This window comes from Euprymna scolopes, chromosome 24, assembly GCF_053919585.1.
Source record: "Euprymna scolopes isolate OS-2025 chromosome 24, ASM5391958v1, whole genome shotgun sequence".
NCBI lineage: Eukaryota > Metazoa > Mollusca > Cephalopoda > Sepiida > Sepiolidae > Euprymna > Euprymna scolopes.
The window spans coordinates 94,813,931-94,828,050 of NC_136505.1; the positions used below are offsets into that span (position 1 = coordinate 94,813,931).

Sequence of the window (14,120 nt, forward strand, 5' to 3'; positions counted from 1 at the left end):
TAGAAATAGAAAATTGTTACATGTCCTGTTTAGACAATCTAGTGATTTAAATAGAATAGAAATCCATGGTGAAAAACTAGGCAGCAATAAATGTTAGATGGATAGATTCCAACCAAGAAAACAGCAGTTCTTCCTCCTTTGTCAGAAACACCGCTCAGGGAATGTGAGAACTAAAGGACAAAATAAGGGAAGTGAGAGTTATGAACATAAATCGAAGGTCCATCTTCTACTTTCCTTAAAAAATAAATTCCTTTAAAAGAAATATTCGTTTTTGTTTTTTAATTTTTGACGGTTAAGATTATCAAAACGATTAATAGGCACATTCATATGTAGACGATCAAATATATCGACGCGTAAATATATATACACGTCAATAAATATACATCATGTATATATATATATATATATATATATATATATATATATATATATATATATATATACAAGTCAATAAATATATATCATATTGCAATATTTTTTTAATTAATAATGGAGTATGGTCCCTCGCAGCTGGGAGATTCTATTTATAAACGCTTCTGCTAGAAACTGGCGAATCAAATTAATTCACGTTCTGCTAATTATCAATCAGAAACTAGAATTGCCCCGTAAAAAGTAAACCTTGCATATATTTTCTCGTGTCAAGATCTTTTACTCTTTCGCTACAAAATTATAAAGTCCGGAGCCTGTACAGAACAGCCGTGTACTGAGAATTCGTTATCTCCAGGACTTGTGTAGAATAACTACCCACCGGACACTTTTCTGAAACTAAAACATGGCGTTCAACTCAAGACATCATACATACTCCCCCATGTCATACAGAACCCCACTGTACGATAAAAGTTAGTGACGACTCAAAGATCATCATCATCATCATCATCATCATCATCATCATCATCATCATCATCATCATCATATGAATCCGAAGATTCTATTGTTGGCATTGGTTTCCCCGATATTTTTCTAGTCGGAAAAACGAAACCAAGTGAAGATTGTCAACATCGTAAGTGAAAGTGTTTTTTTTTTGTGGAACGAACTGGGTTTGAACTTGAGATACCCAGATTGCCCATGTTGTCAACCACTTGTTGTTAACCACTAGACCACCACCATCCCCCGGCGTAGGGATTAAAAGAAAAAAACCCGCAAAAAACTATAAACTAAGTTAACCAAAAGGAAATTAACACAGGGCATGATTTGCCACAACATTTCACCTCAACTCATGGCTTCATCGAGATGAGTAAGAAGCAAGAATAGCATGGTAGCAGGGTAGAAGAAAGTTCTGGGATGGGAGAATGGACAGGTCGTTGCTGTTTCAACATCAAATTGATAATTGAAAACTTCTGAAGCTATTTGCTAGCGATGTTAATTGATGGGTAGATTAGAAGTGGTGAAAGGGTAGATTAAGAGGTCGAGGAGCGCAAAAGAATGGTTTTGGGAAGAGATAGGTTGGTGGAGGTGTCTGTAGTATATGGAGTAGTGGTGGGACTTTTTTCCCCCCATATCCATGTTTGTTAGCCGTTGTTGGGGTATTATCTTGAAAATGTACCTTTACATTGACACTTTTTTTTATGGAGTGTTCCCGTTAGATCACCGGAATTAGGCGACATTGAGCTTGGTGTGTACTGAAATCGAGTAATCCCCACCACTGCAATTCCAAGCATTAAAATAAAATAATAATAATAATAATAATAATAATAATAATAATAATAATAATAATAATTATTATTATTGTTGTTATTGATGTTATTATTATTATTATTATTATTATTAATGTTATTATTATTATTAATGTTATTATTATTACTATTATTATTATTTTTATTATTATTGTTTTTATTGATGTTATTATTGTTATTATTATTATTATTGTTGTTGTTGTTTTTGTTATTATTGTTATTATTATTAATGTTATTATTATTATTACTATTATTTTTTATTATTATTGTTGTTATTGATGTTATTATTGTTATTATTATTATTGTTGTTGTTGTTTTTGTTATTATTGTTATTATTAATATTAATGTTATTATTATTATTACTATTATTATTTTTATTATTATTGTTGTTATTGATGTTATTATTGTTATTATTATTATTATTGTTGATGTTGTTTTTGTTATTATTGTTATTATTAATATTAATGTTATTATTATTATTACTATTATTATTTTTTATTATTATTGTTGTTATTGATGTTATTATTGTTATTATTATTATTTTTATTGTTGTTGTTTTTGTTATTATTACTATTGTTGTTGTTGTTGTTTTTGTTATTATTATTATTATTATTATTATTATTATTATTATTATTATTATTATTATTATTATTATACCTTAACGCTATCGCTGTTCCCAACAAACAAGCGTTTTGTAAAATTGTAAAAGAAATTGACTTCTCAATTTGATTAAGCCATTTGTTAAGCCATTATTATTATTATTATTATTATTATTATTATTATTATTATTATTATTATTATTATTATTTAAATATGATTTCAATTCCTTGTTAGTAATGTATTTCAAACTATCTATCAACCCGTCTCATCTTGCTGTACACACGTTTAAATATATCCAAGTGATGACTGGTGAGGGTTAGTTTAAGACCAGTCTAAGTTTGGCTGTAAGGTGTTGAAATGTTTACTCTGACATGTAAGTCTTTTATTCTAAGTTTTGAAAATCAGCGTGCCAGTAAAATAAGTTGTTTAATTCTGAATTCAGCAACTGACTAGTGTGACTTATAAAACCTACTTAATCGCCATGGTCATTTGTTAATAGTTATATATATATATATATATATATATATATATATATATATATATATATATATATATTTACTATAATAATTATTAAATACCTACATTATATATATATATATATATATATATAGTTTACAGAAAGTTTTTAGATGAGACAAGTCATTGGTACCGTCGGTTTCAAACCCGATAACTAGGACCGTTTTAGATACTCACATCAAGCTCTCTTCAGCCAATACTCATCTCTGAAGAGTGCTTGATATGGGTATCTAAAACGGTCCTAATGATGGGGTTTGAAACCGACAGCACTAATGACTTGTCTCATCTAAAAACTTTCTGTAAGCAAAACATAAATACGCTCTTATTTTCTGATTTTACTTATAATTGAGCACTCTGCTGGATTTCTTTTTCAAAAAAACAAAACAAAAAAACAACTAATTATATATATATATGTAAAATTTGTTATATAGTTTTACTATCTGTAAAATTAATAGGTATGCATTTTCTTATTTAGTTTTTGTTTTATCAATGATAAATTTTACTTGAAAAACTAAAACTTCAACACAGTGATTTAATGTGTGTGGCTGTGTTCCATAGAATATTTCGAGGAAAGTCCTCTTTTTCAAAGGTAAATGTTTCAACTGCCTTTAAAATGGTAAGGGCTGCGATATAACATAAAAATACAATTTCCAGTTCACATGGTTTTCAAGGAATTTGGAACAACTATCATTTGACAAAACGAATAACACCCATATACATCATGTAGAAGTTTACAAGTAAAATTTACTATTTATGAAACACAAAAATAAAAATAGAATATATATATATATATATTCTATATATATATATATATATATATATATATATATATATATATATATATATACATACATGCATACATATATATAAGATTTATCGAAAAGAACTTGTACTTGTCTTCCCTTCTCAATGATTTCTTGAATTGTGATAGCCTTCTAATATTTACCTAATACATCACACACAATGCTTCAAGCAAACTACATCTCACTATTTATAAAATATTTTTTCTGATCAATTAAAAAAAATAAAATGTTAATGAATGTGAAAAAAACCCCAACTAGCGAGCAACTAGATAGAAGTGCAATTTTTATCTACAAAATTTTAGTCATTTCTTTTAATTATTTTTTTTATATAAATTCGATTCTATTTTAGATCTTACAAAAAATATCTTTCACTTTTCATTTATTTCTGTATTTACCTAAACTCTGTAGTCTCGTGATTGGAACATTAACAAAAAAAATATTTTAAAACATGATAAATATATAAAGAAATAGTAAAGAATAACTAACGCTCAAATAGAAGAACAGTTCTTATGTTTTAAAAAAAAAAGAGAGTGATCTCCCCTTTTATGAAGTGAATTTCGTTTCAGTTCTTAAAAAAAACATTTTTTCATTTTTCAGTGATTTCTACATTTACTTCAACCTTATAGTCGCTATGTTCGAATATAAAACAACCAGTGATATTTTTTTAAGTGGATGATTTGTTAAATAAAATGACTAGCAACCAGGTAGAAGTAGGTATTTAGTTCCGTCCCACCACAGGAAGATGTGACACAAGGTCGGAAGATGGGGGGGGGAGTCTAGCAAGTGACCCTAAAAGAGGAGACTTTAAAAAGCTGCATGGACAGCCCCATCAGCATTCTCCAGTAGGGGAGCCTCAGACAGTAAGCAATAAACTTACTCAATCCGAAAGACAGGAGGCAACGACTTGGTATGTTGGACTTTGCAGGACTACCCAGACCAAACATCAGCTCGACAGATTCAAGGTCATTCCGTACTCAAAAGTGACCAAGACTCTGTTAGATTGAATGTCGAAGACGTGTCCTTTACTAGCGTGAATATAATCCACTCAAGCTGTACCAGGTAAGTTTGATAGAAATATAATCCTTATTAAAAAAATAAAGTTATTCCTTCTTTTATGAATTCAATTTCGTTTTGGTTCGTAAAAAAATCTATTTCGTTTTTCATTGGTTCCTATATTTACTTCAACTCTATAGTCGCCATGTTGGAATGTAAGATGGAATATTTTCTTTTCATTTTTTTTTAAAGTGAATGATTTGTTTAAAAAAAACGAATATAATGAACAACGGTCAGATTAAAGCAGAATTTTTTCTTCGTTTTCATAATGTGAGTTATTCTTCTCGGATTTTTAAAATTACATCTCAAACATTTACTTTCTTCAACTCGGTAGACGCCATATTTGAATGTTACAAAACATAAAAATGTCAAAAAGTGGTTTAAAAAAACATGACGAAATGAAACGAAAGACGAGCAGCTCATAAAATGATGGTAGTCGATTGGATGGCATTTTCATCTTCCTTGCAATATTCAGAATCTACTTTATCTTCTAGGCCTGGAATTATCCGAATCATGTCGTCCATGCGTGCGTTGCGTAAAAGGTAGAGTGAGATCCCAAAGACAGCTGCCATCTCGGCAGTGATGAACGAAACACCAGCGAAGAAAAATGACCACCCGTAAAAATATGAAAATTTCGGCTTCCCCACGCCAGCGGTCTTCGGGCGATGACCGACTTCATCGTTGACGGCTGATATGTACAAAATAATCCCGACCGATAGAGAGAGACCTGAAAAATAGAAACAAAAACAGTTTAATATAAATGGATATAAAACAAAACATCGGTTATCTTTACAATTTCTGTTTCAAGGATTTAATTAAATACTAACGTTATCTATAATATAAATCTCACCTGTTTGTTTAAATGTATGTGTTTGCAAAAACTTTCGACAGAGGCGACGGATTTTCACGAGATTGGTATCGTTTTGTAGCTGGATCCTTCGGACGACAAATATCGAAAAACTGGCTGAAAACATTAATACCTTCCCCCTCAGCTGGGCAATTTTCTACAAGGATGGATCCCCCTTTTTTTTCGTCGATATTTTCAAAAGTCATTCCCTCTTTTCGACTGACTATCCTTAATTTAAACCTTCATCACTTCTGGTTTGGCGATGAGCGCAACAGCAAAGGCGTCACGTTTTATTTTTTCACGTTATTTTCCTCCTTCGGGGTACGGGTTAGAGCCTGCCTGCCTGCCTACTACCACTTTTATTTTTTACTCGACACACACCTCAAAACACCCGGGCAACGCCCGGCAACAAGGCTAGTTATTTAGAAAAGGCTGTCTTAACAGGAGGAGGGAGATTCATTCACATATTCTATGCTTTAACCTAACAATTTAATAAACTTACTATATCGGATAAAAAGTCAATTAAAAATGAACGCTAAACAGGAAGTGAAGTTGAAACAGTAATCTTTACGATTACAGGTTTAACTTCACTCCCAGTTTCTCGAAATATGTATATTATATCTATTTAAGGCTTTCAGTCTTTCTGTCTACCCTTTTACCTTTCTCTTCGAAACTACTGAGCCGATCTGGCTGAAATTTTATATGTACATTTGCTATGATAAGGTGCAGAGAACTAAGTGCTATGGTATCCGTTCGATACACAGTTAGGGATTAATAGAGATAAATAGCTATTAGTCGCTACAATACCACATTCACTCTAGAAGTTTTATCGGAAACTACTACGCAGATCTAGATGAAATTTTGTATCGACCTTTGCAATGCTTAGGTGCAGCGAAGTAAATACGGTGTCCGTTCCATGCACAGTTACGGATTAATAGGGGATAGTTTTTAATATAAAAATGAGCACACATTTAACCAGTTATATTATCGGTATCATAAAAGTCACCAAACTTTATATGTTGTATAATCAATCGTCTAAATGTTGATATGTGTACCTGGGACAAAGGGTTCATCCCAATGTGTATACGTGTCACTAAATGTCTATTCTTGGTGATTCTTCACTGTTTGAAACCAGGCTTATGTTGTTGCTGTCTATTTATGACCTGGTGCTACCAGATCTGGCTGTCTATTGGCTTCCTGAGACGAAATGCACCTACATTGATGTTCCTTTTTGTTTTTCTGTTCTCTTTTGTAAAACTTTATTATGTTCTACAAACCCAAAAACAAAAACAAGAGGCCCTCCCCCACTTTTTTTTACACAGTGATCACCACTTATCAAGGTCCGGAAGCCACTCAGGGATAAGGGTTATTGCAAGTACATTACATTAGTGTGGAGATTTGATGAAGTGTTTAATTAAGGGGGCGGTTCATTAGGAATTTGCTAACATTGGACTTGAAGACATCCAAGTTGTAGTCAGGAGGGAAGCAGGCAGACGGAACAGAGTTCCACAGGCGTGCAGTTCTAAGAAAGAAGCTTTGTTCATGGAATCCGCGTTTTGATTTAGGCACAGATATAGAGTGGGGGAAATTTTTCACAGTGGATTCAGCTAGTCGGGTGTTTTTCGTGTAAGATTGGCGAGGGGGGGGACCAGAGATTGGAGTTCAGACGAGCACCTGCCATGGAAATAACGATAAAACAAACTTTTTTTTCTTCCCCTACTTCCCGATTCTGGATATGACTTTAAACTATATCCAGTGGTGAGGCCACAGCTTGCAGGCTTTGGGGAGTGTGGAGCCACCCTTTAATTGCCATTGCTTCAGGTCCACCCTGACTCGGAGTGGTAGTACCTGTTAGGGTCCCAACTATGGGTTAAATAGAAACCGACTTGAAAACAACAAATATATTCTATTAAAAAAGATTTCTTTAAAATCTTTGGATTCGGCATTAAATAATCTGAAAATGGTTGATATGCCGTAAAACAAAAACAACCAACCAACCTATTTATGATATATTCATATCTAATTGTTTATATGCGGGTGTATGTATGTGATACATGTATTTTGGACATACCTTAACTTCATGCGTCGTTGATCTTGTCCACCTAGAATTCATCTTGTTCTTGGAGGGGAGGCTGGAACCACTTTGGACGAACCACATTGACTCCAAGACGATGATTGGTTTTATATAGTTTTATTCACTATCCAGGTGTCGATTGCAGAAGAAAGGAAAGTGAATATCTTTGCTTGCGTGGTTTACTTCTAGGTCTCTATTTTCACACACGTCACCTCCCTCCCCAGTGAAGGGGGGACGACCTGTTAAACCGTCCGCTCTGTTCAACGCCCAAATTCCAAGCCTCAATCTCCAGCTAACCTGATCACGTGACTCGCACGTAGATCTTATAAGCTGACCGACTCTTTCGGTGAATTTGTCTACAATATGATTTACAATATTTTGTAGGTAAGTGTATGTATATATATGTGCATATGTGTACGTATGTGTATATAATCAAAACGCGGATTCCATGAACAAAGCTTCTTTCTTAGAACTGCACGCCTGTGGAACTCTGTTCCGTCTGCCTGCTTCCCTCCGGACTACAACTTGGATGTCTTCAAGTATAATGTTAACAAATTCCTAATGAACCGCCCCCTTAAGTAAACACTTCATCAAATCTCCACACTAACGTAATGTACTTGCAATAACCCTTATCCCTGAGTGGCTTCCGGGCCTTGATAAGTGGTGATCACTGTGTAAAAAAAAAAATATGTATGTATATGTGTGTATGTATTTGTATATGTGCATGTATGTATATGTGTATGCATGTATGTGTGTATGTATGTATATTGTGCATTGTGTATGTATATATGTATATGTGTGTATGTTTACAGATATGTACGTGTGTATGTGTATATATGTATATTTGCGTTTATGTATATATATATATATATATATATATATATATATATATATATATATATATGTATGCCAATGACCGTCTTGTGTATATTTATGTATGTATATGTATGTGTATGTATGTGTATTATGTTTTGTGTATGTGTATGCATATATGTGGGTTATATGTATATGTGTATGTATGTATGTATGTATGTATGTATGTATGTATGTATGTATGCATACCAGTGAGCGTCTTCATCTCCAGTCCATCTCTCCAGCTAGCTAGCTAGATAGACCGAGATGAATAGATATAGAAATAGATAACTAAATAGATCGACACTTTCTTGTGTTTGACCTATTACATAACACCATATTCAATCATTAATTTGGAATAAAACACTTATTCTAAGTCAACAGGCGATAACTTTTGCCCGTTTTAACGGGGAAAAATCGTCTAGTTTAATATAATCAAGGTAATGGGGTTTTGTCAGAAGAACAGCACTATTATTGAAAAATGAGTTTTGCTAAGAGCAAAAAAAAAAAAAAAAAGCCTCGCCGATTATGCGCAGTTAATGTTAAAACGTTATTTCTATGAGATTACGTAAAGCCGATTAGAGAAAATGTCGTTTGAGGAAGCTTCTGCCGCTTTCTCTGTAACGGATTGGTTAATGGTATTATATACATATAACATATATTGGAGACGAAAAGTAAAAACTTCGAAAGCATCACTAAACCCCTAGTATGTTGTGCTGTCATCTAAAATTATTTTGACAGGGAACATTTTTAAGAAGAAGGATACAACTGCAACAAGAATAAAAAGAGAAAGAAACAGAGACGTCACTATCCACTCAGCAGCCACTTATAGAAAGATAGAGAGAGCAGCTGTTTCTTTTCAGCAACCAAAATGGGTTGAGAATATTATGTAATTTAACGCAGGAAACGGATTATATATGGTTTTGTGCTATCTTTGTAAACAGCACCATCATATTGTAAGAATCCAAAGATTTTATTTTTGGCATTGGTTTCCCCTGATTTTTTTTTATTCAGAATTATTGCTAAAAAGACATCGAGTACTTATAGGAGAGACCACGAGAACGTTACTAATATCTTAAGTGAAGGTGACATTTTTTTGGAACGAACTAGATTCGAACTTGAGACAGCTAGGTCGTCAGTCCGTGTCTTTAACCACTAGAACTTTGTAGTAAATTTTATAAACTCTGTTATTGGAAAGAATTCATTTCTTCCAGGCGATCTTTTCTTTACTTTCCCATGCATTTTTAAAAATTCTTTTTTACTTTCTATATTTCCTCCTCCATTTCTTCTTTTTCTTCTTCACCGTCTTCCTTTCTATTCTTTCTTTCTTTCTTTCTTTCTTTCTTTCTTTCTTTCTTTCTTTGCCTCAACTCTTTCTTTCCTTTATCTATTTCAATCTTTCTTTTATATTTTTTCTTTCTTTTCTTCCCTTTTCTTAGCTTTCTTTCTTCTTTTTTTACATAGGCCTCACCCTTATCATCGAGCCAAGGCCCAGAGGCCACTCGAGCATAAGGGCTAAAGAGTATGCAGTAGTCACTTGGACAATCGTTAGTAATAAAAATTCGGTAAATTTGTTAACTTAACTCATCAAGAACTTGTTTACGTTGGACTTGAAGACAACCATATTGTAGTCAGTTAGAAAGGCGGAAAACGAAAGACAGTTCCACAGGCATGCAGTTCTAAGAAAGAAACTTTGTTCATGGAATCTATATTTACGTTTAGACACAAATAAAGAGTGTGGGAAATTATTGATAGTATTTTTAGCTAGACGAGTGTCTTTCGTTAAAGTTTGGCGAGAGGAGACCATAGATTGGAGCTCAGACGAGTACTTTCAATGAAAATAACGATAAAGCAGAGACAGACTCGCAACATCTCTTCTGTGAGAAAAAGGTTGCAGGGAAGAGAAAAGGGCATCCCCCACAATGCCACGAAGTCTATTTTGAATTCTGTCAAGGCAGGATAAGATCTTTCTAGCAGCTCCTGCTCAGATGTGGCAATAGTACTCCATTCTTGGACGTGCCTGGCTCTCATATAGGTAGAGAGTTGCATCAGCAGTGAGATCGATAGAAGGATCCCATCATTTTTTCAGTTTTCTTTATTTATTACCTTATTATTTCCTTCTTTCTTTTATTTTTTTTCTTTCTTTTTCTTTTCCCCCTTTCTTTCCTGCTTTATTTCCTGTACCGTCCTTCTTCTTTCCTGTCTTGTCTTCCTTCCTCCTTTTCTTTCTTCCTTCCTTTATTCTTTTTCCCTTTCTTTTCTTTCTTTCTTTTTCTTTCTTTGTTGTTTTATCTTCTTTATTTCCGCTTCTTTCTTTCTTTCTTTCTTCTTTTTTTCTGTTCCCTTTTTTCTTTAGTTTTCTTCTTTCTTTTCTTCCTGCCCGTTTTTTCCTTTCTCTTTTCTTTTTACCTCTCTGTCTTTCTTTTCTTTCTTTTTTGTTTTTATTTACTTTTCTTTCTTCTTTCCTCTTTCGTTTCTTTTTCCTTTCTTTCTTTCCTTTGTTTTCCCTTCTTTCCTTCCTTTTCTTTTTTTGTTATTTCGTTTTTTTTTTCATTTACTCCCTTCCGTTCCTTCCACTTTTTTCCCTGATTTTCTCTTAACTCCCCTTCTCTCGCTTTCTTTCGTTCCTTATATTTTTCTTTTTCTCTTTTCCTTTTTCTCCTTTTCTCGTCTTTCTTTTTCCTGTTTTTATTTTATCAAAACTGATCAAAACTTTATCTTTATTTGTTTTAAATTTCATTTTCTCTATCTCTTTTGTCATTCCCTCGTTTAATTTACGACAGACATAAAAACCAAAAGCGCTTATGAATGTGATTACTTTTCAACCCGCCATCTCTCATCGACCACGAAAACTCCTCTAACTCCTCCATCCGTACCGCCACCTCCTTGCTGCACCCCTTCATCCCGCAACTACCCGTACGCGTAAATTAATACTGAATTTTCTTTCCCCATCGAAAATGGTGAACATTCGCCGCAAATTTGACACGTGAAACTAATTGTTACTGACATATGCAATATTCGAAATACAAAATCGCTCGCTTGTGCAGCGTTCAAAAACCAACGCAGGTTCATACGTTTCGGCAAGGTCGAAAGTATCCCGATTTCAAACGTCGCATTATATATATATATATATACATATATATATATATATATATATATATATATATATGTATATATATGTATATATATGTATATATATATATGTATGTATAGTGCTCAATAAAAAGAGCTGATAATACTTGTTTAGTGTTATATAAACATGCTCAAATCCCGCTGCTACAAACAGCCACTTGTTTCAATCAAACAACAGATATCATCAGGCAGCGACTTGACTATTCAAATGTTCAATGAATAATCTATATTATTCATTGAACATTTGAATAGTCAAGTCGCTGCCTGATGATATCTATTGTTTGATTGAAACAAGTGGCTGTTTGTAGCAGCGGGATGTGAGCATGTTTATATAACAATAAACAAGTATTATACATAAATATATATATATATATATATATATATATATATATATATATATATATATATATATATATATATATATATATATATATTTGGGGTGGAGAGGGCTCCCGTAAGCCATGGTGAAGGCAACCTTTCTAGGAGAAGCAAATCTCTGATTTAAAAAACCATAAAGCGGGAGACCAGTACCCGCATTAAGCTGGCCTGCAGTTTAACTTGTTGCTGGCTATCTTGCTCTTGCTTGTTGCTGGATCTCGACATTTTGAACCGAGAGAGAGACTTAGCTGTCGTACAAAGCTAAGACTCTGTAACATCATCTGTGTATAGATACTCCCTCAGGCATTTGTCTATTAAAATGGCCATTTGTCTATTAAAATGATCCTGTGGCGATGGAGTTCATTTTTGGGCTCATGGACTTTAAGTGTGTGAGGGAGTGGCACTCGTCTGACAAGACGTTGCAATCATCATATATATATGTATATATGGTCTATGTATATATATATGGTATATATATATGTATATATATATGTATATATGGTATATATATATGGTATATATATACCATACTAGAAAGCTGATTGGCTAACTAAATCCTCAATAGAAGAGTACCATATAAAAAGAATAAACAACCACAGAATTCGCGCATAAGCCTGAGGAATCCTAGAATGGGTGAAACGCCGAATATTCAGTGTAGCTTAAACATGTTACCGCTAGGCCAGCGAGGGAGAGTAAAGGAAAAGCGTTTCAATTTAAGGATTAAACACAATTGCAAGGTGCGTGGATTTAATGAGGTCAAATATCAGGTCATAGATTGAATGAAATCCCGCAGTGAATTTTTACTGCGAGGCAGTTGTTTTGGGTTTGTTTACACAACTTTGGCTGTGAGATAGTTTTTCTGGTTTTGTTTCCCCAAGATGTTGAGCTTCCATTTAAAGGGGAGTGTCCAATCGAATAGCAATTGTCTGATATAAGGGGTTTCCCCCACATTGATCAAAAGCTGATTGCTTCAACTTAGTTTGGCTTTATTTATACTAAAAAGCCGAACAAACTCGAGAGAAGCTAAAATAGCAAACATTTTGTAAAAGTCGGCGCACGTTCAAAAATCTTAGATATTATGATTTAGACGGTATATAAAAAGTTCTAAGAAATAGTACCGCCCCCGCCCCGAAAAAAGCCTTTACCGGACATACATAAAATGTTCACACACATTTTGCTTTTTATATATATAGATTATCATTTTCACATTGTTGTCATTATAAGGACGTTTCTGAATTTTTTAGATGAGGATTGGTTATTCGTATTATTTGAATTCATCGGACTACTGCTCTCATCTTAAGTATGATTCTCACAAAGTTTCGGTCGATGTAACCTCCGACCTTCTTCAAGTGTATCTTGTCGAACTTATAAATGTTTCTGTCGATGCCGTGATCTCAAGCTAGTGCCACTAGGCTTAACATTGAAACTACCAGTCAGCTCCAGGCGAATACAAAGGATTGCAAAACGATGAGCTCGTCCGAGTTAGAATCCACAACAGCCGGTGGAAGAAACATCAATTACAGATCGACATTTCCAACGACATCGCCCCCTTCTTGGAGAGTATTTACTGGACTGATGACAAAAACCCGCATCTAAGAATACCTGCATTTAAGAATATCCTATAAGAACAAATTTAAGGCAGTTAAATATCGCCAAATAAAGAAATTGGAAAATCTAAAAGCTAAAGACGTAAGTCTCCAGGTCCACCATTCACACATAAGAGCCATCGTCAACAAAAGTAAAGGTCAGCTAACTTCCTCTGATGAATCAGTGCTAAACAAAGGTCTAAACTTCGCCACAGTCATCAACCGGATTCCATACTTAGATATGATAGATCTAATAGAGGAGGCAGCCTTGAATAAACCCAAAACACAAGGAGACGAACTAAGGTGGAAAGTGAGACAAGCACTGGAAAATTCAAAGCCTCCAAATTCAAACGTCCCAACGTATTGGCTATCACTTGATACCCTGCGCGGGTAAGGTGATATCATAATACTATCAGCAGACAACGGCAATACTACAGTGTTAATGGATAGAGCAGAATAATCCAAGAAATTAGCAGATTTAATAGAATCTAGTTGCTATTGTAAAATGAAAAAGAATCCGACCTCGAAATACAGACAGTTAGTGCAGAAAGCTACCGCACCTAAAATTCATAAAGACAGTGTTCTATCATACGGCCTCCCTAAAGT

The 14,120-nt window shown here is 33.7% G+C and overlaps 1 protein-coding gene across 1 annotated transcript in view; it reads right to left on the reverse strand.

Annotated features, from left to right (window-relative positions):
* Nucleotides 1–4,173: 4,173 nt before the first annotated feature.
* The window catches only part of LOC145246534 (voltage-dependent calcium channel gamma-5 subunit-like), a 122,107-nt gene continuing 112,160 nt past the window's right edge, over nucleotides 4,174–14,120 (reverse strand). Inside the window, exon 4 of the mRNA XM_080108140.1 lies at nucleotides 4,174–5,372. Coding sequence (XP_079964266.1) covers nucleotides 5,065–5,372 — 308 coding nt within the window. The 3' untranslated portion in view covers nucleotides 4,174–5,064. The remainder of the gene's footprint in view (nucleotides 5,373–14,120) is intronic.